The 26,823-nt window shown below is 37.7% G+C and overlaps 1 protein-coding gene across 1 annotated transcript in view; it reads left to right on the top strand.

The window, feature by feature from the left end:
* Window positions 1-1,806: 1,806 nt before the first annotated feature.
* The window catches only part of AGGF1 (angiogenic factor with G-patch and FHA domains 1), a 32,437-nt gene continuing 7,420 nt past the window's right edge, over window positions 1,807-26,823 (top strand). Inside the window, 11 exon segments of the mRNA XM_006081305.3 lie at window positions 1,807-2,363; window positions 4,991-5,090; window positions 6,079-6,281; window positions 7,359-7,523; window positions 10,049-10,237; window positions 16,436-16,766; window positions 17,598-17,709; window positions 19,562-19,613; window positions 24,362-24,463; window positions 25,773-25,920; window positions 25,923-25,937. Coding sequence (XP_006081367.1) covers window positions 2,154-2,363; window positions 4,991-5,090; window positions 6,079-6,281; window positions 7,359-7,523; window positions 10,049-10,237; window positions 16,436-16,766; window positions 17,598-17,709; window positions 19,562-19,613; window positions 24,362-24,463; window positions 25,773-25,920; window positions 25,923-25,937 — 1,627 coding nt within the window. The 5' untranslated portion in view covers window positions 1,807-2,153.

Below are 26,823 nucleotides of genomic sequence, written 5' to 3'. Positions count from 1 at the left end.
CAGATATTAATATATACTACAAAGCCAAAGTGATGAAAATAGAATGGTTCTGCTTAGGAACAGACTAATATACAAACAAAACAGAATAGAGAGCTCAGAAATAGACCCATGCATATATGGGAATTTGATAGATGATAAAGGTGGTACTACAAAGGAATGTAAAGGAGATGGTCTGAAGAAAACTAGGTCATTTTGTGGAAAAATACATCTGAATCCATCCAGTTGGAGTGGAGAACTAAATGTGAAAGTTAAAATTATAATGTTATAGAAGAAAATATGACTTAGGATGGGAAAAGACTTTATGAATAAGATTTAAAAGCCCAAATCATAAAGCATATGAAATGAAATTAAATAAAAAAATTAAGGATTTCTGTTCAATAAAAAAAACTACAGACAAAATTATCAGATATATAACAGATTGAGAGTAGATATCTGTAAAGGATTAGTATCTAGTTTATAGAAAGAACTGCCAAAAAAACCCAAAAAACAAACCACACATCCGCCAAGAAATAGGCAAAAAATATAAATAGGCAATTCACAGAAGGGAAAGTCCAAATAGCCATTTCAACAAAAAAATGAAATCCTCTGGTAATCAGAGAAGTGCAAATTAAAACAACAATGAACTACCTCTTTACATTCACAAAAATGGCAAAAAATACAAGAGTGACTAACATTATGTATTAGGATGTGGAGGACACAGAACTCCTGTGCACTGTTGGTGAGAGGGTAAAGGTATATAGCCATTCTGGAAAACCATGTAGTGAAACATAGTGAAATCAAATGTTTGCCCTATAAACCAAAAATCACATTCCTTGCTACCTATCCCAAAGAAATGAGTGCACAGGTCAATAAAATGGCACGAACAAGGCTCGCTTTTTCATTGTGCTATTGTGTTAATAGGCAGTGATGGCGAACCTATGACACGCGTGTCAGAGGTGACACACAAACTCATTTTTTTGGTTGATTTTTCTTTGTTAAATGGCATTTAAATATATAAAATAAATATCAAAAATATAAATCTTTGTTTTACTATGGTTGCAAATATCAAAAAATTTCTATAGGTGACACGGCACCAGAGTTAAGTTAGGGTTTTTCAAAATGCTGACACACCGAGCTCCAAAGGTTCGCCATCACTGTAATAGAGAATTGGAGATAACTTAGATGTTGACAACTAGTGGACTAAATAATATGTGGCATACATATATCTTGAAATACTATGCAGCACTTAGTATATTGTTAATTACTAATATTAATAACTAATAAAATTAATAACATTCATTTTTTAAAAATTTTAATCAAATACTATTTATGTAAAAGAAATAGACATGAAACATTTTATAAGGATAGATTTACATTTAAGGACATAAACCACACAAGTGAGAGTGGGTATTCATATAGACAGAAAGGAGGTAATGGGACTGATGAATAGAGATATAGAGCTACAGTAAAACAAAAACCACCTCCACCGCCCAAACAGAAGGGCCGCCCATGGGCCAATGTTGTTGATGTTCTGTGAACTAAGGAGTATGATTAAGTACAAAATAATAACTAAAAACACAAATTACAAAATCAAAAAAAAGTGAATAACGTCAAGTAGTATGCTTCGCAAGGGCAAAAGCCTGAGACCAAAGGCTGCGAGCTTCTCTGCCACTCCAGGTCTTCCTTAGCTACGTTCCCACACCCCCACGGACCGCCCTGCCCCCACAGTCGGCGGGAAGTGCGCATGCGCACGGTGAGGCCCTTCCCGCTCCCCGTCGCTTCTCTTCCGGTTTCGGCCCCGCCCACCGCGGGCGCTGTCGTTTCCGGTTCAGCTCGGGAACAGCCGGAGCGCTTTGGGCCTTCGCTTCTTAGGTCCTCCCACTTCTCTAAACGCTCCCGCGACTGCCTCGGTCGCTGGGGAAGGTATTTACCAATAAAGTTTTACTATTTCAAAGCCGGGCGGATTGGGCTGGGTCCAACCGCCTTCCGCGGGCAGTTCCTCTCGGCTCCTGGCTTCGAGCTTCCGGCCGTCATGGCCAGGGGCCGCCGAGGCCGGGCGGGTTTGAGGCCGCCTTTCGCTGCCCACGCACTCGCGTGGCTCCTGGGGCCGCCGGCGTCCACCTCCGTCTGAGCGCAGCCCCTCGGCGCCCACGGGCCGCCTCGCGCCGGACCCCATGGCGTCCGAGGCGCCGTCTCCTTCGTTGTCTCCATCGCCACCCACCTCCCCTGAGCCGGAGCTGGCCCAGCTGAGGCGGAAGGTGGAGAAGTTGGAACGCGAGCTGCGGAGCTGCAAGCGGCAGGTGCGGGAGGTGGAGAAGCTTTTGCACCACACGGAGCGGCTGTACCAGAGCGCCGAGAGCAACAACCAGGAGCTCCGCACCCAGGTGCGCGGTCCGCCGGCCCCGCGCCCCGCCCTGCCCCGCCCCGCCCGCCCCGGCCTTCGAAGCCTCTGAGTCCCCTGGCACTTGAAAGAAATAAAAGTTCAGTGCGATTAAAATTCCACGTGCATTTGGAGCAAACCTAAGAGTTCCGGTTACTCGATTTAGATAAGCGCGCGAGCAGAAGTTCCGGCCGGTGTGCGCTGACTTCGTTCTCTCGGCATTGCCCGCTGGCAGTAGGCACATGTAGTACCTTTCCAGGTCACCTTTTGGGGTTTCTTAAAGCGCCGGGACTGTCATCAGAATCCCCTCTGTCACTAGATGTGCGAACTGACCCTGACCCTCGGTTGCCCATGAAAAAGAATGCTAGCACCGCCCAGGTGAAGGTTCAATCCATTTAAGCGTGAACAAGCCGTTGAGCATTGTGTAAGGTGGTCATTCTGGGAGTTTATCATTTTGAGTTTTCTGTTGGAAGTAGGGAAGATAGAACTTTCCTTGCTAGAGACTAAGCAGCTAACTTCATTTTTATAAAATACATTAAGGACAGATATTTAAACTGTCACACTTTTAAAAAAAACTTCTAAAGAGGAGCATAGTGCTTTTTTCCAACTTGATTTGTTTGGCGGTTGCACTGTGTCCTGATAAGTTATTTTCACATAATTATTAATTTCAATTAAACTGTTGTCTAGTCCTTTGTAATATATGGGGTACCATTGCTAAAACCACATATGTAGTCTGAACCCTAAAATGTCATCAAACTTTGATATGCCTTATTATCAAATGATCTATGAAAAGAACTGCTGAGTTGCAATGACTTGGTGTGCCCATTGCATAGTTATTGACATTATGATATTATAGAAAATTTGGATTTGTTTATTCAACTAGTTTTTGAATACCTGTAATGTTTAAGGACAGTGCTAGGAGACTACAAATATTGTTAAAAAACCTTGGGGGAAGGGAAGCAAAATATGACAGCCTTTTAAAAAACCTTTTTATAAATTCCAATTGTTCAAGTAGTGCCTGCTTTAGAGAGAGATCCTAAAAAAAACAAATAAACATGCTTGCTAACAGTTGAAGAGCCAGCAGTTTGGTTATTAGTGTTAATTTAAGAGTGGTCTAACATGAAACATTGAAATGGATGGAAAGTCTTGACTCTACTGGTGATGGTCATTACTCCTTACTCTCCTCCTAATCAGCCTCCCCTGGTGGTGGTAGAGTTTGGTTGTTAACTGTCACCCCCAATTACTAAATAGTATTTTATCTAGAGCAGTAAAAAGTGGGTTGAGAATTGAGGGTGAACTGTTAAAAAACATATGTACAGGCTTTGGAGGCAGTATAAACTTGTGCAAATTACTTTGTCTCCAGATTTCTCACATATAAAATGGGGATTAGGAAAACTAATTTGTGAGATGGTAGTAAGAATTAATAAAGATGTTACCCAAAGTGACAAATATAGTGCCTAGCACGTAGCAGATACTAAAGAAATGATCTAGTTGACAGTAATAGTGGTAGTGGCAGAGCAGAGCCGAGACTGGACGAGGCAATCCGTAGTCTAGGGTGAAAAATTTAAGAAGGCACTGACTCTCAGGTATAGACCCAATACTTGCGGGAAGCTGAGGCTGAGTGCCTCCTTAATTTGCTACCTAGGTGCCTTGCTTGATTCGCCCTAGTTCCAGCCCTGGTTGTATGAGCAGATCTGATCATTTATGAAGTGCCTAGATCATATATAATCAGTTTTTTTATATGTTTTTATTGATTTCAGAGGAAGGGAGAGGGAGAGTAGACACATTAATGATGAGAGAGAATTGTTGATCACCTGCCTCCTGCACGCTCTCTACTGGGGATTGAGCCCACAACCTGGGCTTGTGCCTCAACCTCCCAGGTCATAGGTTGATATGCAACCACTGAGTCACACCAGCTGGGCTATATATAATCAGTTTTATCCCCTTTCTCTTTTTAAGCTTTATATATTATTAAAGAAATAGAAGCTTGTTTTTTAGTTTCTTTCAGGCCTGTAATAGACTTCTCACTCTTAGGTATTGTCTGAGGTGTATTGAGGAGGCTGCTCCTCATTGCTTATGGCTGTTTCTGCACTCTGTTGCTCTAGCTTTGGCAGTCAGTGAGGCACAGGGAGAATGGATGCCCCTCTGAGGCAGTCACTTCTCTTCTCTTCTGATGCAGTATTGAGTCATAAGACTACAATTTAAAGAAAAATCATACATTAAAGTACTTTTTAAATTAAATGCATGAGAATTAATGTTTTTTCCCCCTAATTCTTTAGAGAGAACTGCTGACCAATTAAAATATTAGTATAAAAACATTCTTATTTTTTGGAAATAAAGGATTCTGTTCATAAAGTCCTATTAATTTAGTCTATTTGATTTTCAAAGGGGATATTTTGAGGTTTAGCAAGAGAATATAAGAATAAAAAGCATTTCCCTCTGCAAATGTAAAAGATGAAAGAAAGTAAATGATAGTATTTTCAGTTTTTCTGAAAAGGAAACTGCCTACTATTGGTACTTCTCTAAAAGTTATACCAAGAAAAAAATAATTATTGTAATTTCAAGAGAATGGTGTGCATGTTTTTAGATTGCTATATGATTTCTTTTTCCTAAAGCCTTGTTTTCTTTTAGGTAGAAGAGCTCAGTAAAATACTCTATTGTGGGAGAAAGGAAGATAATAAGTCTGACGTAGAAGTACAAACAGAGAACCACCCTCCTTGGTCAATCTCAGGTATTTAGTTGATATTGGAGATACCCTAACATTTATCACATTCAAATCATGCTAATATGTAATTTTCACTAAATTTAAAATAGACAAATGTCTAGATAAATATGAGGACTGTTACAAGGTTGTCTTCTCTCCATATGATTACATATTTCATTTTCAGGTAATTGATTTGCTCTTCTGATGCGAAAGTAGAAATGCATTGTCATTCCTATAAATACACAGGATTACTACTGTGTCTTTAGTGACACATTCACTGAGTAACTTCTCTCATATCTGGTCTTCCATGTGACCAGGTGCATGTGTTTTCTTGTTGATGCATTCCACTTAATATTGTGTTCAGTGACAGTCTCTTAAGCCTTTGTGGCAATGGTGAGCCCACAACCATGACCTCATCAGTGGAATTATGTTGTGAGGCAAAATAACTGCGTAACTGAGTTGTAATAAGTAGGGATCAAAAGTTATTTTTCCATTAAGTTTGTCTTATTTTATTAATTTAGTTAAATTGCTAAACACAGCAATAGGATTAATATTACATGTCTGCATGATAATATATATTTTTTTAAAGTCAGCATCATGAGAGTTATTTGACAGAGAAATCAACCTTTGACATGTCTTTATTCCATTGACATTTGATATGCAATGATATTAACCTTTGTGGTTAGAAATTGTTAAGAGTTGCTAATTTTTTTTTGACAGAATACAACTTATTTACCTATTTTCTTTTTTAGTCTTGCTATGGAAAATACCAATCTGCTTACCTTTTTTAATTTTTTTAGCTTGACAGCTAGGGTACTTAAAGTGACATTAGAATCAAAGATAAAAGCATCTGCAGATTTATCTGCACTATCAATTTTAATCTGTTAAAATGTGTACAACTATAAAAATATGGTTTGCAGTGTGTACTGTTTTGTTTCAGTGCCAATATTTTAGAATTCTAAGTCCTTTTTATATACACTATGCTAATATGTATCACAATTTGTTTTTGCTATAGATTATTATTATCAGACATACTATAAGGATCTTAGTCTTCCAAATAAAGTGACAGAACTTTCAGTGCAGCAAGATCAGGATATCGAAGCTTCTGCTTATAATTTTAAAGACCAGTCACAAATAGAAAATGATGTGTATGCTGGTACTGATGTAACGGAAAAGGTTGAGTGTGAACAAGAGGACCATTTTGCCTTAAATTCACAGGTAATAAAATGCTACTACTACTGATGCCCAAGAACTTGGCCTTCATTATTATTATTATGCAAATTGACTTCTTTGGTCCATGACAACATATACAAGGGTTGTAAATATTCTGTGTATAATTATGCAGAATATTACACTTTTAGAGAAACAAAAATTGCTCATATATTTGTTTCCTACTTTGTTGTGTTCTAAAATCTTGTGATGTACATAAACTAAAACAGAAAATTTGTCATATTTTGGCTCAATCAAAAAATTTTGTGCAACTACCACAGTAACTTTGTTCACAACAATTTTGTTTTTAAATTCTCATCCAAGGATATGTTTTTATTGATCTTTTTGAGAGAGAGAGAGAGGAACAGGGGGATGGAGGGAAGGAGAGAAACATCAGTGTGATAGAGAAACATCGATCAATTGCCTCCCTTCCATGCCGGACTGGGGACCGAACCCGCAACCTAGGTATGTGCCCTGACTGGGAATCAAACTCACCACCATTTTATGTATGGGATGACATTCCAACCAACTGAGCCACCGGCCAGGGCTACACAAAAATTTTTTAATGCTTCCTCTCTGTCATATATCCTGCCACTGTTCAGATTTTTGTAAGTTGGATGTTTTATAATTTTTTTTCTGTAGTTGTGTGTTTGAATCAGGATCCCAGTAAGGTTTATACAGTGCAACTGCTGAGGCTGTGATAAATCTCACATAATCCATAGCTTTCTCTTCCATCTCTCTTCTAAAATGTTTTTTCCCTTTGGACCTATGATTATGGAAGACTCTAGATAGTTTGTCTTAAAGTGTACTTCAGAGTCCATATTTTGTGGATTACTTCCCTATGGTATTAGGCATTTATTTTTAAGTAATGGTCAGTGTTTTCAAAACTGAGTCAAAATTGAATTAACTGATAAATATTTTTTAAGTGAATCAAATTGTAATTGATAGCCATCCCTTCCATTGCAGAAATTGAAGCCTTATTATTTAAAATAGCTCTTAAGTCTATTTATTATTTCTAATTTTGCTAACTTTTAAGTTGCTATAAGAATATTTTTGTCTTATTTGACATGAATTTATCTTATCTAGGAACCAGCATCTGCATTAGCAACAGAGGATGCATCCTTAGAAGGTTCATCATTAGCTGAAAGTTTGAGAGCTGCAGCAGAAGCTGCTGTATCACAGACGGGATTTAGTTATGATGAGAATACTGGACTGTATTTTGACCACAGCACTGGTTTCTATTATGATTCTGTAAGTATCTCAAACCTTTCAGTACTGTAATTGTATACTTAGATGCTTGATACCAAATATTAAACCCTAAACTGAACTAAGGAAAGCAAGAAGCTGCATTTAAAAATTATGTTTGATTCAAAGGTATTTGACAAGAGTAAAAAATTACAAAATAGCTTGTGAAGCTATAATTTTAGGTTTATAATTAAGTAAGTTAATTGTGATTATTATAAATTGATGTAATATAAAGGAATGTACAAAAATGTTGGAGTATTAATAAAGGCAGACAACTACATTATTGGAAAATTTTAAGAACCTACACTAACATTTTTTAATAGAATTTATAAGGAAGTGACATTGTTAACTCTAGGCTTGGGGTGAGATTTGTTTGTTTCAAATACTTATGAACCATTTGAGGCCACAGGCGGGGGGGGTCTTTTTCTTGAATTCTCATTAGCATGTTTATTATTAGTATTTTATATTCTTTGGATTTTAAGCATTTCACTTTTATAAAATCAATCTGTTAACAGTGAGAACTAGGAAAGCAGTGTGGAATCAGAAATATAATGGGCCACTGACTAGGACAGAACTAGAAAATTAAGTTCTTGATTTATACAGTGTAATGGCTGTTGAAGTCTGGTACTTAATTGGATTTTTAATCAGGACTTGACAATGATGATGAAACTCACCCACATACCTCAACCTTGGTGGTCTAGGCATGTGATCTGATCCTCAGGAATTATAGAATCTAATGCCCAAAAGTGGACCAGGTATTCACTATTCCAGTTCTGGAAGTATTGTTAACTAACCTAGGGAACATAATGATATTGCTAAATATCTTAAATAGGGATTTCATTAGCTAGTTTGCACTTAGTATATGGACTTTGTAAATCCTTTGTATAGAGAGGGTTTTCTTTCACTGGAGTATGCTTATAGATAATGCTAGTTAATATCTAGAAAACTAATGTTTAAATGCTTATTACTAAAGAGAGTAAGCTATTCCTTATTTGGTTTCTAAGAAAATACGGAGTTTCTGAGTATATGACATTCTTCTTTATCATTCTTTTACCTTCCTTTCTGTATCTTTCCTACAGACATTCTGTAAATGGTTATTTACATTCTGCAGGTTATATGTCTCAGTAAAATAGGGACCTAGTTGTTTTGCCATTTTTATTGTGCTAATTTTCATCTTTTAATTAAATAAAAATTTAAATATGTCTTTGAAAATGCCTGTATTTTGGACTGAAGGACATACCAGATTAAAAGGTTTGAGTTTTAAACATTCTGTTATCACTAGAAATAAGATTAGAGCACATTCATTCAGTGTTTTAGTTACGTGAAATATAGCATTAAAAATATTTTTGTAAGAAATCTACAAAATGGATTAAAGACAATAAATTGCAATATCAACAGTTGGAAAAATAAACTATCTTTTTCAAGAAGTTATAGTTTAATCTCAGTATGTCATGAGGTTTGATCTGCATGGATTTCTGATGAAAAGAAAATACAAGCTTTTAATTAAGTCTTGATTATAGAGTATTGGCCAATATCTAAAAAATACAGATTGCATAATTTAATCTTTCTAGTTTTTATCTATAATTTGCCAAAATTTATTTTTGTGTGGCTGCTTTACTTTTAAGTCTTTAGATACTGTAGAATTAATTAAGTGAAGATGATTTTTAAATCAATTTCTTTGTGTAAAAAGTTATGGACTTAACTTTATTTCCAAGTTTTTCTATAAGACTTTTAGTCATGAACATTCAAAGGCAAATCTTTGTTTTATGACATTGAGAAAAGGGTTCAGGGGTTTATAGTACCAAACCATTATTGTGTAATTTTAAAGATATGAGTCTGTAATTGCTTCCATGTGCTCAGCTTTTTCTGGTGCATGCCTTCGTTTTCATAACTTCTAAAAGGCTTCTTGTTACAATCTTTTGTTGATGTATTAAGTTGAACCATATGAAATTGCTGTTTCTGTAAGTTAAAAAAGTGGTGAAATGTTGGTAATTTCATGATTCAATTTAATATTTAAATGTTCACATTTTTTCACCCCAGGAAAATTAGAGCAGATATTGAATGGTAAAGTTATTTTGAAAAATTACATATTTTTGAAAACACCTATATTTTGGACTGAAGGACATAACAGATTTTTCTTTAAAAAAAAAGTTTTTATGGGTTTTAGAGTGAGAGGAAGGAAGAGGGAGAGGGGGGAGAGAGCCTGAGAGAGATATCAATGGGAGAGAAACTTTGATTGGCTGCCTCCTGCTTGCCCCTTACTGAGGCTTGAGCCCACAATCCAGGCATGTGCCCTGACCTGGAACAGAATCAGTGACCTCTCGCTGCATGGGATGATGCGCAACCAATTGAGCCACTCCTGCCAGGGCCAAGCATTTTTCATTGTGATATTTTTAATTACTATCGTCAGAAAATACTATAGTTCTTAAAAGAAACAAACATTTACTATATTTGAATATGTTTGACATTTCTGTTGTTTATTTTTATATTTTATCTTATATAAATAGTACTCACTGTTTTGATTTTAAAAGGAAAATCAACTATATTATGATCCTTCCACTGGAATTTATTACTACTGTGATGTGGAAAGTGGTCGATATCAATTTCATTCTCGAGTAGATTTGCAACCTTATCAGACTTCTGGCACAAAACAAAGTAAAGATAAAAAGTTGAAGAAGAAAAGAAAGGATCCAGATTCTTCTACAGCAAATGAGGAAAAGGTATTGTCTTCTAATTTTTAAAATTTACATAATGGTGATGTAGTTAAGTCAAAATTTTTGATGAAACTGAAAATCATTCAGTAACTGCATTTCAAACATATCCATTAAAGTAACAAGGTATCAGAATCTATTAATTAAGGAGCGTTTGTTTACATTGGTCTGTTTCACAAATTCTCAGTCACTAGAAGTCAAGTAATTTCTTAAAAGTTTGAAGGAGGTATATTTAGGGCAAATAAGATACTCTTAAGTTACATAATTTGGAAGAAGAACTTTCAGACCCTTAGTTGATAAGTTGATGTCAGTGCACAATTCACAATAAAACAAAAACATAGTTTATAAGTAGATGTATATAAAAATTCTGCTTTCTTAGTCACTTTGAGCAATTTCTTACCTATATTATGTTAGCAAACATTTAAAAAAATCCATTTCTGGCAAATAAAGAGTAGATATATTTTCATTAGTAGTGTAAATTGGTATCTTTTTGGAAAATAAATTGGCTGTATCAGTAACTGTAAAAATGTTGATCTTTTTAAATTGGAAAATCTCATTTCTGGTAATTTATTGTCTATATACTAATATATGAAAGCCTAAGCAACCAGAGGAGTGGCTGGTAGTTATGACATGCACTGACCACTAAGGGGCAGATGCTCAATGCAGGAGTGGAAACCACAGGCATGGAAACATGGAACAGACTGATGAATCTCAGAGGGAAGGAGGGAGGGAGGGCGGGAAGAGATTAACCAAAGGTCTTATATGCATACTAGAGGCCCAGTGCACCCTCTCGCAATCCGGGACCCCTTAGGGGATGTTGGACTGCTGGTTTTGGTCCGATCCCCACAGGCCAGGCTGAGGGACTCCACCTGCTGGAGGGACCCTGCTCACTCTGCAGATGCCCTTTAAGCCCCTGTGCCACCCCAGGTGCGGCTGGCCGGGGAGGAACCGTGGGAGGTTGGCTCCAGGGCATGTCCGGCCTGTCTCGCCCAGTCCAGCCCCGCCAGCCACCTTCTAATTAATTTCCTTTCAATGTGCACGAATCTGTGCACCAGACCTCTAGTTATTTTATAAATCCAAAGAAAGAAAAATGCCTTTAATTATATAGCAATATTTATAAGAACAGAGAGTTAATAGTTCAAATGACCCAAAAGATATTGGTTAAGAAAATGATAATACATTTAATTGGAAAAGCATTATTTATGACTTAAAATGGTAGTTGTAAGGAGTGAGGGGAATTTTTTTAAAAAAATGTATTTTTATTGATTTCAGAAAAGAAGGGAGAGGGAGAGAGAGATAGAAACATCAATGATGAGAGAGAATCATTGATCAGCTGCCACCTGCACGCCCCCCTACTGGGGAACGTTCCGCAACCTGAGCATATGCCTTTGACTGGAATTGAACCTGGGACCCTTCAGTCTGCAGGCTGATGCTCTATCCACTGAGCAAAACCAGCTAGGGCAGAGTGAGGGGAATTTTAAAAATAGTTACAATACGTTAAATTGAAAAAAGGAAAATAACAAAAAAGTTACTAATGCTTGCTCTTATTTCTACTCACTTCACAGATAAGGTTGATGGTTTATAAGCAGGAAAGGAGGCTTATTGTGATTTCTGGCAACTATTTGATACTTTACTCTTAAGATATTATCTCATGTTTTCTCTTCTTCACCAAGGGGAAAACATTTTTAAATGTATAATACCAAAGTTCAAAGATGGAATTGGTATTTTGTTGAATTTATCTTCTGTTCTTTGTTTGATTTGTTATTTCTCTACTATTTTCACTGAGTTCATAAGAATTGAAGAATATGTGACTAAAATACTAAAAATGATTTTTCTCTTTGCTCTCGAGAATTATGTTTTAATCACTCCTACTTGTTACTAGTGGTTGAACCGTTTGAGAAGATAGGTTGTAAAATTACTTCTGCCTAGCAATAAGAAAAGAACATATACCTATCATCAAAAGGCCTTTCCTGACAAAGTAGAGAATGACATTTGAAAGCATTCGGTGTGATTTTGGTTTAGTTTAGCTCCCATAACTGCTTATCTCTGTTTTTATTTTATTTATCTGTTTTAATTTAATTTTTAATCCTCACCCGAGGACATGCTGAGAGAGGGAGAGAGGGGGGGGGGGAGAGAGAGAGAGAGAGAGAGAGGAGAGAGGAGAGAGGAGAGAGAGAGAGAAAGAAAGAAACATCGATCGACTGCCTTTCATAGGCGCCTCAACCAGGAATTGAACCGCAACTCTTGGGTGCACAGGATGATGCTCAACCAACTGAGCCACTCTGACTGGGACCATAAATGCATCTTTTTATCATCCTTCGAAAATATGTGAACTCCAGGACAGGGACTTAGGAAAAAATTCTGATGAAATTTTGAGAATTCTAAAAGGTAGTTGTAAAGCATGGGAGACCAGTTAAGACAGAGGTCCTCAAACTTTTTAAACAGGGGGCCAGTTCACTGTCCATCAGACATTCCACGCATGTGCACTGTGGGCCCGGGATGAGTCGGCTGCTAAGCAGGACAGGCAGTGGAGGCAAAACACCTGGCGGGCCGGATAAATGTTTTCAGCGGGCCGCATGTGTCCCGTGGGCCGTAGTTTGAGGACCCCTGAGTTAAGACATCCTCACCTCTTCTTTATTTTTTAAGGTACTCATGACCCTCATTCTTTGTAGATGGAGGGTATGTGGAAAGAAGAGAGTAGAGTGAGGTGATTCGAGTAATTAACTTGAAATATGCATTTATACCTCAATGCCCACATGTAGGCCCCCTTATCTCTTAATGTTTAACATTCTGGCAAATAGTTTTTTTAAAAGTAGCACCTCTGGCAATTTCACTCATTTTCCCCTTGCATATGCTGTCCTATAAGCAGTAATAAAAAAATACACGACTGGAAACTGCTTTTTAAAAAGAATACTTAGATAGGAAAATTTTTTGTTATAATTCACAATGACCTTTAAAGCTCATAGTTGTTCAGCTCCTTGCCCTTGTTCTTGTCCTTTGTGAGTTTGTAGTGCTGGAAGTGTATATAGTTTATTACACTGTGAGTGTTGAGCCAGTCTCCAAACTGAATTTATGCTACTGTTAAAATATGTGTTTAAGATGCTCTCATATTTTATAAAATAACAGAAGAATATATGAATTCACTTCATCATGTGGCTGTAAGGTAGAAAGAAAATTCATTGTGTTACAAACCAAAGAAATAAGGGAACATAATAACTCTATGCTTTTTCTATGGTTAAAAGAATAGATTTGTTGATTTATCAAAAGGCATGCCCAATATAATTGTATAATCTAAACTAATAAAAGAGAAACATGGTAATTAGCGTACAACCACTACCCTTCCCATTGGCTAATGAGCATATCCTTATGCAAATTAACTGCCAGCCAAGATGGCGGCCGGAAGCCATGCACTGAAGCGAACAGGGAGGCTTGCTTGCTCCAGTGATGGCGGACTCCAACGTTCCCCACCTTGCCGGCCTCGCAGCTGCAACTCTAAGCAACTATGTTGCAAATATAGAAGCTAAACAAAACCCCAGAAACCGGCTTTCAGTCAGCTGGGCTTCAGCCAGCCTGACCGCAACATTGTATCAATGTTTTCAGCAGCGAGACCTCAGAGCTAAAGCTGGCCCAGAATAAAAAAAATAAGTAAATAAATAAAGGAGCGGTTGGGAGCTTCAGTCACCCGCCAGCCAGAAAAAGGCCCTCAGTCCCTCAGCCAGCCTGGCCAGGCACACCAGTGGGGACCCCCACCCTGATCCAGGACACTCTTCAGGGCACACCAGCCGGCCCCCACCCTGCCTGCAACAGGCCTCTGTCCTATATAGTAAAAGGGTAATATGCCTCCCGGCACCGGGATCAGCGGAGCAATGAGGCCTCCCGGCACCGGGATCAGCATGACAGGGGGCAGCGCCCAAACCCCCTGATCGCCCTGCGGCTCTGTGTGTGACAGGGGAAGGCACCCCAACCCCCTGATCAGCCCTGCTCTGTGCCTGACCAGGGGCTGCACCTAGGGCTTGGGCGTGCCCTCTGCCACCCGGGAGCAGGCCTAAGCCAGCAGGTTGTTATCTCCCGAGGGGTCCCAGACTGCGAGAGGGCACAGGCCGGGCTGGGGGACCCCCCCCCCCAGTGCACAAATTTTTGTGCACCGGGCCTCTAGTCTATATATATAAAACCCTAATATGCAAATAGACCAAATGGTGGACCAGCCAAACAACCAGTTGCTATGATGTGTGCTGACCACCAAGGGGCGCATGCAGGACACGGCAGGCGTTGGCCTTGGCGGGATGGTGGAGCAGGTGAGCCGGGGCGCCAGACCAAGGCATGGCTTTGGTCGCTGTCATTGGGGCGAGCCTCTGGTGGTTACCGAAAACTCTTTACTCCCATGTGCCACAGTCCAGCCTGGTGCTTGCACCTGCTGCTGACGCCAGCCCCACTCGCACCCGCTGCCAGTGCCAAAGCTGCTGCTTGCACCCGCTGTCGACGCCTGGCACCGGCCCTGATCACTTGGCGCCATCAGCGGGTGTGAGCAGCAGCTGCTGGTCCCGATCACCCCTGAGGGCTTTTCCACCTCCCCCTGCTCCTGAGGGGTGATCAGGGCAGCAGCTGCTGCTTGCACCCGCTGACAGCGCGGGCCCCAATCGCTCCACACCATCAGTGGGTGCGAGTGGGGCTGGTGCCGTCAGCGTGTGGGAGCGATGGTGGCGGGGGCGGGGATGCCAGCAGATGGGACCAGGGGCTGCAGCAGGAAGGGCCGGGTGGGGGCGTGGAGGATGGGCCAAGACTTCCTGTGCCCACTGCAGGCTCGCAGCCCACAGTTCCTTTCAAGGTGCACGAATTCGTGTACTGGGCCCCTAGTAAATTATAAAAGGCTTATGCTAGGTAATTTGGAATTTTGGAATAAAAGGGATATAACTGATTAATCTGTAGATTAAGCAGTTGTGTATTTTCAAATCAACTCTATAAAGTGCTAATTTTTTAAAAAATATGCTTTTATTTTTAGAGAGAGAGGAAGGGAGAGGGATAGAGAGATAGAAACATTGATGAGAAACATCATTGATCAACTGCCTCCTGCACACCCCCTACTGAGATTGTCCTGCAACCCAGGCATGTGCCCTGACTGGGAATCTACTAGTAACTGGTGATCTCTTTGGTTCTTGGGTTACTCAACCACTGACCCACACTGGCTGGGCTATCAAGTGCTAAATTTTAGCAAAACTATTCTGCTACATTAGGTACATTTGGATTTTTAAATCCCTGCTGTAATGAAAGCCAACTCTGTATTTTATGGAACTTGATAATTGGTTAAAAGTTCAAAACAAAATTTAGGGTAGCTGTATTCTCCAGGCCTTCACTTGGTCCAGTAAGGTAGCCTCTAGCTACATGTGGCTACTGAGCACTGGAAGTATAGCTGGTAAGTATAAACTACATTCTATTTTGAAAATAGTCCAAAAAACCCATGTAAAATATTTCATTGGTAGTTTTAATATTGATTAAATATTAATATATATTAAATGGTAGTATTTTGTAAATACTATGTTAGATAAAGTATTAAAATGAATTTCACTTGCTTCTTTTTACCTTCTTAATGTGGCTATTAGAAAATTTTAATTATAAATATGGCTTGCATTATTTTTTTGTTGGGACAACATTGGTCTAGACCAGTGGTCGGCAAACTCATTAGTCAACAGAGCCAAATATCAACAGTACAACGATTGAAATTTCTTTTGAGAGCCAAATTTTTTAAACTTAAACTATATAGGTAGGTACATTGTTATTAACTTAATTAGGGTACTCCTAAGGCTTAGGAAGAGCCACACTCAAGGGGCCAAAGAGCCACATGTGGCGCGCGAGCCGCAGTTTGCCGACCACGGGTCTAGACTGTCACTTGGTCCAAATAATATGTGACAGTTAGGATGTTGAAAATAGATAAGATGAGAGAATTGGGGTAAATTGTAAGCATAGTCTGTATCACTTGGTAATTGATTTCGTGTGGTGGTTAAAGGGATGTCAAAGATAACTAAGATTTTTTATTTGGATGCTAAATGGATGGTAATAAGTTTAATCAAGAAAGGGAACATGAGCAGAAAAAGGGTACAGATAATAGCTGTTGTTATCTCACTGTACCTATATCTTCACTAATTCATTGTAACATTTAGCATTATAAGATGGTCATGTTTAAGATTATCCTCCCCACCCACCTTTTTCCAGGATTTGAATTCAGAGGATCAAAAAGCATCCAGTGTTGAACATATAAACTGCAATGAGGGAGAAGATTGTGCACATGTGAAAAAGAAGGCCAAAGTAGACATTCATTACAAAAATAGTTCCCATGAATTCACTGTTCCAGTTATTGGAAAGACTATAGAATTTCCTCTTAATGACAACATCTATAATTCGACTTCATTTAAAGATGAGAAAATCATAGAGACTGATAGTGAGCCAGAAGAAGGTGAAATTACAGACTCTCAGACTGAGGACAGTTATGACGAAGACATTACCAGTGAAGACAATGTAACTGCAGAAGATACTGAGGATGAAGGTGAGTAAATAACCATTATTTAATTTTACACAAATAACTCAGTCTGGTTATTGTAAACATAGCAACAGTGTTAAAAATGTTAGTATAATATATCTGCCAAAAATTAAACATTGTTTTAAATTGATTATTTTCATGACATCATTGAAAATTTTGTGGGCCACCATTGCTTATTCTTGGGGAGTAGAATGTAAATAAATGACTAACTCTTGAACCTTAAGTTTCATTGCATTGAATGGCCTCGTCAATAGAACACAAACCAAGTTACCTATGCCCTAATCCTAAAGTATGTATTAAGTCTGTTTTAGTGGTTTAGATATTTCTAGCACACTTTTATAATTGAGAGGGGGAGAGCAAATTGCCTTTAAAAAATGTAGTCCATGAATTCAACTATATAGGTATTATATAAATCTATTTTTTTACTTGAGGATATAAAGACATACTTTTAAAACCCAGGATTTCCTATTAGGGTATATGAGTTTATTTTGTTCTTAATGGAATTACTTATATTTTTAAAAAGGGTAGACTCATTTCTTCTAACTTAATATAAACATACTTGTTTGTGACATTTTTAAATTCCAAGACCTTATTTTACAATTGTGATATATGCTGACTTTGCTGAATACCTTTAGTTTGATCACTTTACATTGGTAACAGTGGTAAGCCTTACTAATTGTATGTCATATACCAGGATTTAAGAAGGTTGTTTAAAACAGAATTAAGACTTTTGATTAATAAATTTTTATTTTATGGATACCTCCTACTATCCCTAGACATGTCTAATTTTTTTTCCATAGCATTTGGTTAATATTTACCCACTTGTTTCTTTGACAGATGAGGAAAAAATTTGGCCCCCTTGTATTAGAGTAATTGTTATTAGATCACCAGTGTTGCAGACAGGATCACTTTTTATCATTACAGCTGTAAACCCTGCTACCATTGGAAGGTAAAATGTTTAATATTATATTTATCTTATTTTAGTGGATTGTACATTTCTTAAGCAGTTATCATGAAATGTGCATGGTACTTGTTACTTGAGAACTTGTGCATCGTACCCAAAAAATATTACTGGCACTTACCTTTGTCACTTGGTTTTGGAAATCAGTTGAGGGTATGGCTTCATAGTCCCAAAAGTGGACTGCCTATATATAGAGATAAAAATCTCAATGATCCCTTTCACAGAGATTTTTGTCAATTTTCTTACCTTTTGTACTGCCTTTTTTAGATTTAAATTACTTACGTACACTCAGTATTGGCCTCTTTCTCTGCTTCTTTTCCTTTACCCCTTTGTACCTTATAATCAGCTTGCTAGAGAGGTAGGTTTTAATCATGAATAAGATAATTTCCTTACTTTCTAACTGGAAAAATAATCTATCCTTAATTCAGATTCTATGCAATACCTTAATTTTAAATTCTTAGAGAATAGTACATACATTTTACATGCAATAATAGAAATGGAGCATAGTCAAGTCAATAGATCTGGAATAAGTAATTGACATTAGTAATTGACAATATGAAGGATATTTTGTCTAACTGAATGTTTATTAGCCTGGGATATATGTACCAAAGAATAAGAGTAATTCTGGAATCTTTCAAGTAGGAAATTTAGAGTATGATTAAGGAAACTGGTCTTAGTGTGATAGAGAGACTTGCATTTTAACATATCTTTTGTTTGTTTGTTGTTTAAAGTATTACATATGTCTCCTTTTTCCCCTATTGACACCCCACCCCGGCCACTCCCATCCCCAAGGTCAGGCCCCCACCGCCCCAGTGTCTGTGTCCATTGGTTATGCTAATATGCATGCATACAAGTCCTTTGGTTGATCTCTAACGCCCCCCCCCCCCCTTGCCTCTTGTCTCTGGATCTATTTTTGTTCATCAGTTTATGTTGATCATTATATCCCACATATGAGTGAGATCATGTGATATTTATCTTTCTCCAACTGGCTTATTTCGTTTAGCATAATGTTCTCCAGTTCCATCCATGCTGTTGCAAATGGTAAAAGTTCCTTCTTTTTTATAGCAGCGTGGTATTTCATCATGTAGATGTTTCACAGTTTTTTAATCCACTCATCTGTTGATGGGCACTTAGGCTGTTTCTAGATCTTAGCTATTGTAAATTGTGCTGCTATGAACATAGGAGTGCATATATCCTTTCTGATTGGTGTTTCTGGTTTCTTGGGATATATTCCTAGAAGTGGGATTACTGGGTCAAATGGGAGTTCCATTTTTAACTTTTTTAGGAAACGCCATACTGTTCTCCACAGTGGCTGCACCAGTCTGCATTCCCACCAGCAGTGCATGAGGGTTCCTTTTTCTTCACATCCTCACCAGCACTTGTCGTTTGTTTATTTGTTGATGATAGCCATTCTGACAGGTGTGAGATGGTACCTCATTGTTGTTTTGATTTGCATCTCTTGAATGATTAATGACTTTGAGCATGTTTTCATATGTCTCTTGGCCTTCTGTATGTCTTCTTTCGAAAAATGTCTATTTAGGTCCTTTGCCCATTTTTTGATTGGATTGTTTATCTTCCTTTTGTTAAATTATATGAGTTTTCTGTAAATGTTGGAGATTAAACCCTTATCTGAAATAGCATTGGCAAATATGTTCTCCCATGCATTGGGCTTTCTTGTTTTGTTGATGGTTTCTTTTGCTGTGCAGAAGTTAGTATATCTTTTCTTAAACATTATCTTTTAAAACAAACAAAATATTTTTAAAAATTATTTTCATGTCTCTAAGTGCTGCATTTATATATGCTTCAAAAATTATTAAAGACATGTTTCTTAACTGTGCAGAGAAAAAGATATGGAGCATACTCTCCGAATCCCTGAAGTTGGTGTCAGTAAGGTAAGCTCTTTGATTTTACAAATACAGCACATTGATATAATTTTGTAAGTCATCATTATAGCAGAAAGCTTAGAGTTTTTCCAATTTACTAGAAAGGTTAATAGTCAATGTAGTAATGCTAATGAAAGTAATACAGATTTGTTTGTTCCCCTGCTTGAGAAAATAAAAATTAACAACAATTTGAATGAACTAAATTATGTTTAATTTTTAAAAATCTGGAGCAGAAGTAGAGAAAATGTGGACTAATTTAGGTACATGAAGTAATACCAATTTAACAGGTATCTATTGAGTGAAATAAATATGCTAGATATTATGACAGTTCAAAAGTGAACCAGACCTAGATTCAGGCTACTTTTAGTTGATGTTTACTTAGAGTCCAGAGTATTTTATATCCCTGGAACAATATATTCTCTCCTAGTTGAGCCTCTAATGGTTTCTTTCAGGAAAAAGAACAGTTGAGTTTTCAAAACAATAAGGACAGAGTTACAACTTAAATCACAAGTAAAAGAGTCTATACTTCATATTTATCTTTTTTCTGTATTTTCTGTTGTTTTTCTTCCTCCCTTCTATGGCTATAATCTTTCCCCCTTTTTTGTTTTTCTTTTTTGACCTTTGATCAATCCCCTTTTGTTTCTATTTAATGGGATTATAATATGGATCTAAAGTATATATTTTATATGATTTTTGTTTTTTTTGAATGAAATTTCTCACTATTACTTTGGAAGTCCAGTTATTTTTACTGTGTTTGGACTCATTCAGAGAGGAGTAAATCCTCATAATCTTAACTCTGACCAAATTATCTTGCTTTTTAACTTTCCTGTGAACCTTTATTCTTTTGCCCCCAAAGAAAACCCAGTCAGTAACTTAAATAGCAAAGAACTCCTTCCCTCACTCCAGTCTAAAAACACAGGTGGTTCAGTGGTGGCATTTCTGCCTTTTCTTTCTTTCTTTTAAACTATCATGTCCACTGGTGGGGTAAATAATCTGTTAACTGTGAAATCAGTTTGACAATATATATTATATCACACATATCCAGGTAGATAAAAAAATTAAATCCCGCCCGCCCCCCCCCCCCCCCCCCCCACACACACACACACACACACACACACACACACAAACAAACATACACACTTTGTATTACTATTAGGGAAAAAAACAGAAACAAGTATTTTACCACTGGATAAAAGATTTCATAAGTTAAAAGAAAAGGGGGAAAAATCATAGATGACAGGACAATTTTAAGTAATTTAAGTTTGAAGTTCTTTATATATTAAGAAACAAATTTAAAAGGCAAACTAGAATAGTCAGAAAAATAGGACAAAATATATCTCCTTTACATTTTAAATGTTCATACAAATTCACTTTAAAACCCCACTGTGATACCAATAGATAATTAAAGGACATAAACAATTCACAGTAGAGAGAATATCATGGTTATTCTATGAAAACCAATTTTTCTCATAATTTAAGAAATACAAATGAAGCCAAGATGTCTGTTTTCATTCATCATATTTATTAAATATCATTCCTGTTGGGAGCATAATTTAGAACAGCTCTTTGGAATAAGGTTCCAAGTCAGGAGACTTGAAAATATTTAAATTCTTTGATATAGTTATTATCTAAACAACCCAACTGAATAAAACATATGAAGGGCATGTAGAGGAAATTACAGAATAGGAAACCCAAATGGCTAATAAAGAATAAGAAAAGGTTTCAGCTTCAGTAGTAATCAGGGATGTGCAAATTAAAATCACAATGATGAGATTTAATTTCACACCTATTATGCTTGAAAAAACAAAATTCTGACAATACCAAGTGTTAAGTCTATTAGAACAACAAGAATTCTTATAGGCTGCTGATGGGAATATAAATTGGTACAACCACTTTGGAAAACAATATGGCACTATTTAATAAAGTTTAAGATTTGCATATACTATTGCTCAGTAATTTTATTCCTAAGTATATACTCCAGAGAAACACTTGTATTGTCCACAAGAAGATTTAATGTACAAGAATGTTCATAGAAACATTTTAAAAAAATCTTTAATCTTAGGGGAAACCTTGATATCCATTATCAGAAGAATATGTAGATTGTGGTGCGTTTATACAATGGATTACCATTCAGCACAGTGGTACAACTGTGCACAATACCTGGATGTACCTTATAACCTAATATTTAACCAAAGAGGCAAAAATAAAAGAAATATGTACAGTAGCATACATTTGCCAGAACTCATCAGCCCATACATTTAAGGCCTGTGCATTTCCTGTATATAAATTACATCTCAAAAATTCATACAGTATGACTCTCATATCAGGTTCTGAACTAGGCAAAATAAACATGTATTGTTTATGGATACATAGATATTTGGTAAAATTGTAATGAGATGTGTCATCTATAATAATAAAAGCACAATATGCTAATTAGACTGGACAGCCGAACAACCTTCCGGATGTCCTTCTGGACGAAGCCTGGGCTGCGAGGGCCAAGGCAAGCTGCCACAGCTGCAAGGGCTGAGCCCCTTGCACGAAATTTGTGCATTGGGCCTCTAGTCTATATATATAAAAGGCTAATATGCAGTGTCCCCTCAGGAGTTCGATCAGGAGTTCAGCTGGCAACTGGGGAAGGGAGGCCCCAGCCAGCAGCCAGAAGACTCCTATCTGCCCTGATTGCTGGCCAGGCCTAGGGACCCTACCCGTGCATGGGTTTCATGCACCGGGCCTCTAGTAATTAAACATTGAACCTCTGAAAAGGAAGGGTGGGGGATAGATGGAGTGAGGTATACATCGATGGATAATTTATTTTAAAAATCTGAGGCAAATACGGAAAAATTTATTAAAGCTGGGTCACAGGTAGATAAGTTCAATATATTCTTTTGTGTGTTTGAAACATGTTCATGAAATTTTTTAAAAATAACCTTATTGTGATATAGTTTATACACCATACTAGAGGCCTGGTGCACAAAATTTGTGCACGGGGGCAGGGGTTGTCTCTCAACTCAGCCTGTACCCTCTCCAATCTGGGACCCCTTGAGGGATGTCCGACTGCCCGTTTAGGACTGACCCCACTGGGGCTGGGCCTAAATGGGGAGTCAGACATCCCTCTCACAATCCACGACTGCTGGCTCCCAACTGCTCGCCTGCCTGCCTGCCTGCCTGCCTGATTGCTCCTAATCACTTCTGCCTGCCAGCCCGGTCACCCCTAACTGCCCTCCCTTGCCAGCCTGGTCGCCCCTAACTGCCCTCCCCTGCAGGCCTGGGTCCCCCCCAACTGTCCTCCTTTGCTGGTCTGGTCGCCCCTAACTTTCCTCCCTTGCAGGCCTGGTCCCTCCCAACAGCCCTCCCCTGCTGGCCATCTTTGATCACCTGGGGGCGGCCATCTTGTGTGTTGGGGTGATGGTCAATTTGCATATCACCTCTTCATTATATAGGATACAATTTGCCCAATGGAAGTATATAATTCAGAGGTTTTTAGTGTATTCACAGAGTTCTGCAATCATCACATCAATTGCAGAACATTTTCATCACCAGAAAAAGAAACAAACTCAATAGTAATCACTCATTTCTTTCCAACCCCTACAGCCCTATGCAACCACCAATCTTGTCTCTATGGATTTGCCTTTTCTGTATATTTTATGTAAATGGAATTATATAATATGTAATCTTTTGTAACTAGCTTTTTTACTTAGCATATTTTCAAGATCCATCCATGTTGTAGCATATGTCAGTACTTCATTTCTTTTTATTGCCAAATAATATTCCATTGTATGGATATACTACATTGTGTTATTCATCAATTGATGGGCATTTGAATTGTTTCTACTTTTTGGCTATTTACCGGTCAACTGCCATGATATTTTGAATTCAATTAAAAAAGGTCCACTGCTTGTGTCTATAGATGGTTAAGAATAATGCTGCTATGAACATTCATGTACAAGTTTTTGTTTGGATGTATGGTTTTCTCTTGATACAGACCTATGAGTAGAATTGTTGGGTTGTATGGTAACTCAGTTTAACTTTTTGAGGAACTGCCAGACCCCTCCAAAGCAGCTGCACCATTTTACATTCCTACCATATTGTATTGTATTGTACTGTATTGTATTGTGTATGAAATTTTTAATTAAATATTTCTGCAGCTCTTTATCCAATTAAAGAGACATGTATTGAATACATATCCAGTATTCATATGTATGAGTCACTGTGATATATACTGAGAGGCAAGCAAAAATGTAAACTAATGTAAGCAGTAATTATAAGCAGTATAATAACATTCACATATTCATATAACTTCATAAGTATTAGATAAACAAAGTGCTGTGGAGCAAGGATAGAGTAATTAGTCCTGAATATTAAAAAACTGGAAAACTTCTCTGAGAAGTTGACTTTGAATGTTTCAAATCACCTTTTGAATTTAGAACTTTTAATGATATAGACAAGTACTTATATTTGGTAAAAAAATAATTTCAAATTGTTTATATGGTATAGTCTCAACTATATTTTAGAAGTAGGAAAGGTAGGACACACTCAATTATTGATAGTTATAGGTAGAATTATAGGTGACTTTTTCTTCTGGAGCCTCCACATTTCTACCAGAAGCATCATAGTACTTTTGTATTCAGAAAAAGTACTAAAAATAATAAAAGTTAAATTATCAGGGCCTAAACTCCATTGTGTCTTATCATAGAGAAATTGTTATCTATGGTTTTAAAAAGTATACTACTTTGTAATTACCTTGTTTCTTTTTTAAGTTTCATGCAGAAATTTATTTTGACCATGACTTACAAAGTTATGTCCTTGTGGATCAAGGCAGTCAAAATGGTACAGTTGTTAATGGAAAACAGATTCTTCAGGTGAGTGTGTGTGTGTGTGTGTGTGTGTGTGTGTGTGCGCGCGCGCATGTGTGTATGTATGTATATGTGTGTATACATGTATATATAAAAATTACTTGCACATTATTTTTAAAAAATGAACTGAAATTTTTTATTCCTGAAGGCCATAGTTATTATATATATCATTTGGCTAGGTCAATGTTCAAGTCCAAATGTGTTACATGGAAGGGAATTCTGAAAAAGGGCTGAAGAAGGATATAATAAGTTAATACTTGACTATTGAGTTTTGACTTCTAATTATGTATCTATGCCTTGTCTTAAGAGATAAATGCATTTTTATTTTTATTTATTTATTTATTTTTTTTTAAATATATTTTATTGACTTTTTACAGAGAGGAAGGGAGAGAGATAGAGAGTTAGAAACATCGATCAGCCGCCCCCCGCACGTCTCCCACCGAGGGTGTGCCCGCAACCCAGGTACATGCCCCTGACCGGAATCAAACCTGGGACCCCTCAGTCCGCAGGCCGACGCTCTATCCACTGAGCCAAACCGGTTTCGGCGAGATAAATGCATTTTTAAAAATATGTTTTTATTGTTTTAGAGAAGGGAGAGGGAGAGATAGAAACATCAATGATGAGAGAAAATCATCTATCACTGCCTCCTGCAAGCCCCTTACTGGGGATTGAGCCTGCATCCTCAGCATGTACCCTGATTTAGACTTGAACCTGGCCTCATGGTTCATAGGTAGATGCTCAAACACTGAGCCACACTGGTGGGGCGAGATAAATGCATTTTAAAGCTATTCAGAGTGAATGTTTTTACAGCAGCTTTAGGGGTCCTTTTTTGTGTTTTTAAAATTTTATTTTAATGAAAGTATTGCTAAACTTTAAATTCCTTGAAGGTAGCGGCTATGTCTATCCAATTAACTCTTCTATCTTCAACATGTAGCAAAGTGCTTGGCACTGGAAGGGAGGACGTATACTTAAAAAATGAAATTGTCAAGAGGAAGAAGAATAATGATGCACTTATCCCCTGAACACTTAGTCTTTTTTACCAGAATTATTTGTTTTGGTACTAGATTGTTTAAAGTTTGGGTGGGTATTTCTCTGATAGGATTGGGCATGGAGATAGGAGATTGTGTTATCTTCTCCACTAGTAGAACATTATGGATCATCCTTAAGTTGTGGAAATGTGTGTGCATATGTATGCCTATCTCATTGAGAACTATCTCAAAAATATTTTTGTTATAATCAGACATTACTTCCATTTGACATAAAATAATCATATGTAACTCTTTTTGGATTTCTGTTTTGTAATTTTTCCCTTCAGCCTAAAACTAAATGTGATCCTTATGTACTTGAGCATGGAGATGAAGTGAAAATTGGAGAGACTGTGTTGTCCTTTCACATTCACCCTGGCAGTGATACCTGTGATGGCTGCGAACCAGGGCAGGTTAGAGCTCACCTTCGTCTTGATAAGAAGATGAATCTTTTGGTATGTGAAACTATTTTTAATGTGCATGATAACTTTCAAATTCACTGGAGTGTGCTAAATATGTATCAGTTGGCTACGAGCTTCATTTCTTGATATAATACGATGTTGAGAGAATTGATATATATTACTGATTTTAGAGAGAGGAAGGGAGAAAGGGAGGGAGAAATGGAGGGAGGGAGAGGGGGAAAGATGAAGAGAGAGAAACATCAGTGAGAGAGAGAAACGTCCATTGGTTGCCTCCTGAACTCTCCCTGACTGGGGATTGAACCTGCCATCTTTTGGTACAGGACAATGCTCCAATCAACTGAGCCACACTGGCTAAGGTGAGATAATTTATATTTCAATAAATATTGTCAAATGAGACCAAGAAATGAGATGTATTTAAAATTTGAGAACTAGGCTAGTCTATTATGATTGTAGTTGATTTTTCTGTGTAATAGCTGTTCTTTTATAGCATTAGGTTACTTTCTGACTAGGAGGTAATCATTAGCTCTGTCTTTGCTAATCTAGTTTAGTAGGCTTTTGAAGCAGCTACATATTCTTCAAAAGAGTAATTGTGACACAACTATAATAAAGATTGGTTTCCTTTTAACATTTATTTACTGATATGAAAAAGTCATCCACAGTTAAACTCTGTCATATAATAGTAACTATCTACAAAAAAGAGAAAGATGCAAATTGACTGTACCTTCACGATGCCCACCAGCCAATCAGGAGTGAGTATGCAAATTAACCAAACAAAGATGGTGGGTTAATTTGCATACGCAGGCACCAAGTGGCCAGGGGCGGGGTGGGACGCTTGAAGTGTCGCCATGGCGACGACGCAGGTGTTGCGCACCACCCCAGCTGCTCCAGGCCTCTGGGAAGGCGGAAAGGCAGCTCCAGG

This window comes from Myotis lucifugus, unplaced genomic scaffold (assembly GCF_000147115.1).
Source record: "Myotis lucifugus unplaced genomic scaffold, Myoluc2.0 scaffold_0, whole genome shotgun sequence".
Lineage (NCBI taxonomy): Eukaryota > Metazoa > Chordata > Mammalia > Chiroptera > Vespertilionidae > Myotis > Myotis lucifugus.
Note: the sequence above shows the minus strand (reverse complement) of the source record. Positions and strands in the feature narration are given on the sequence as shown.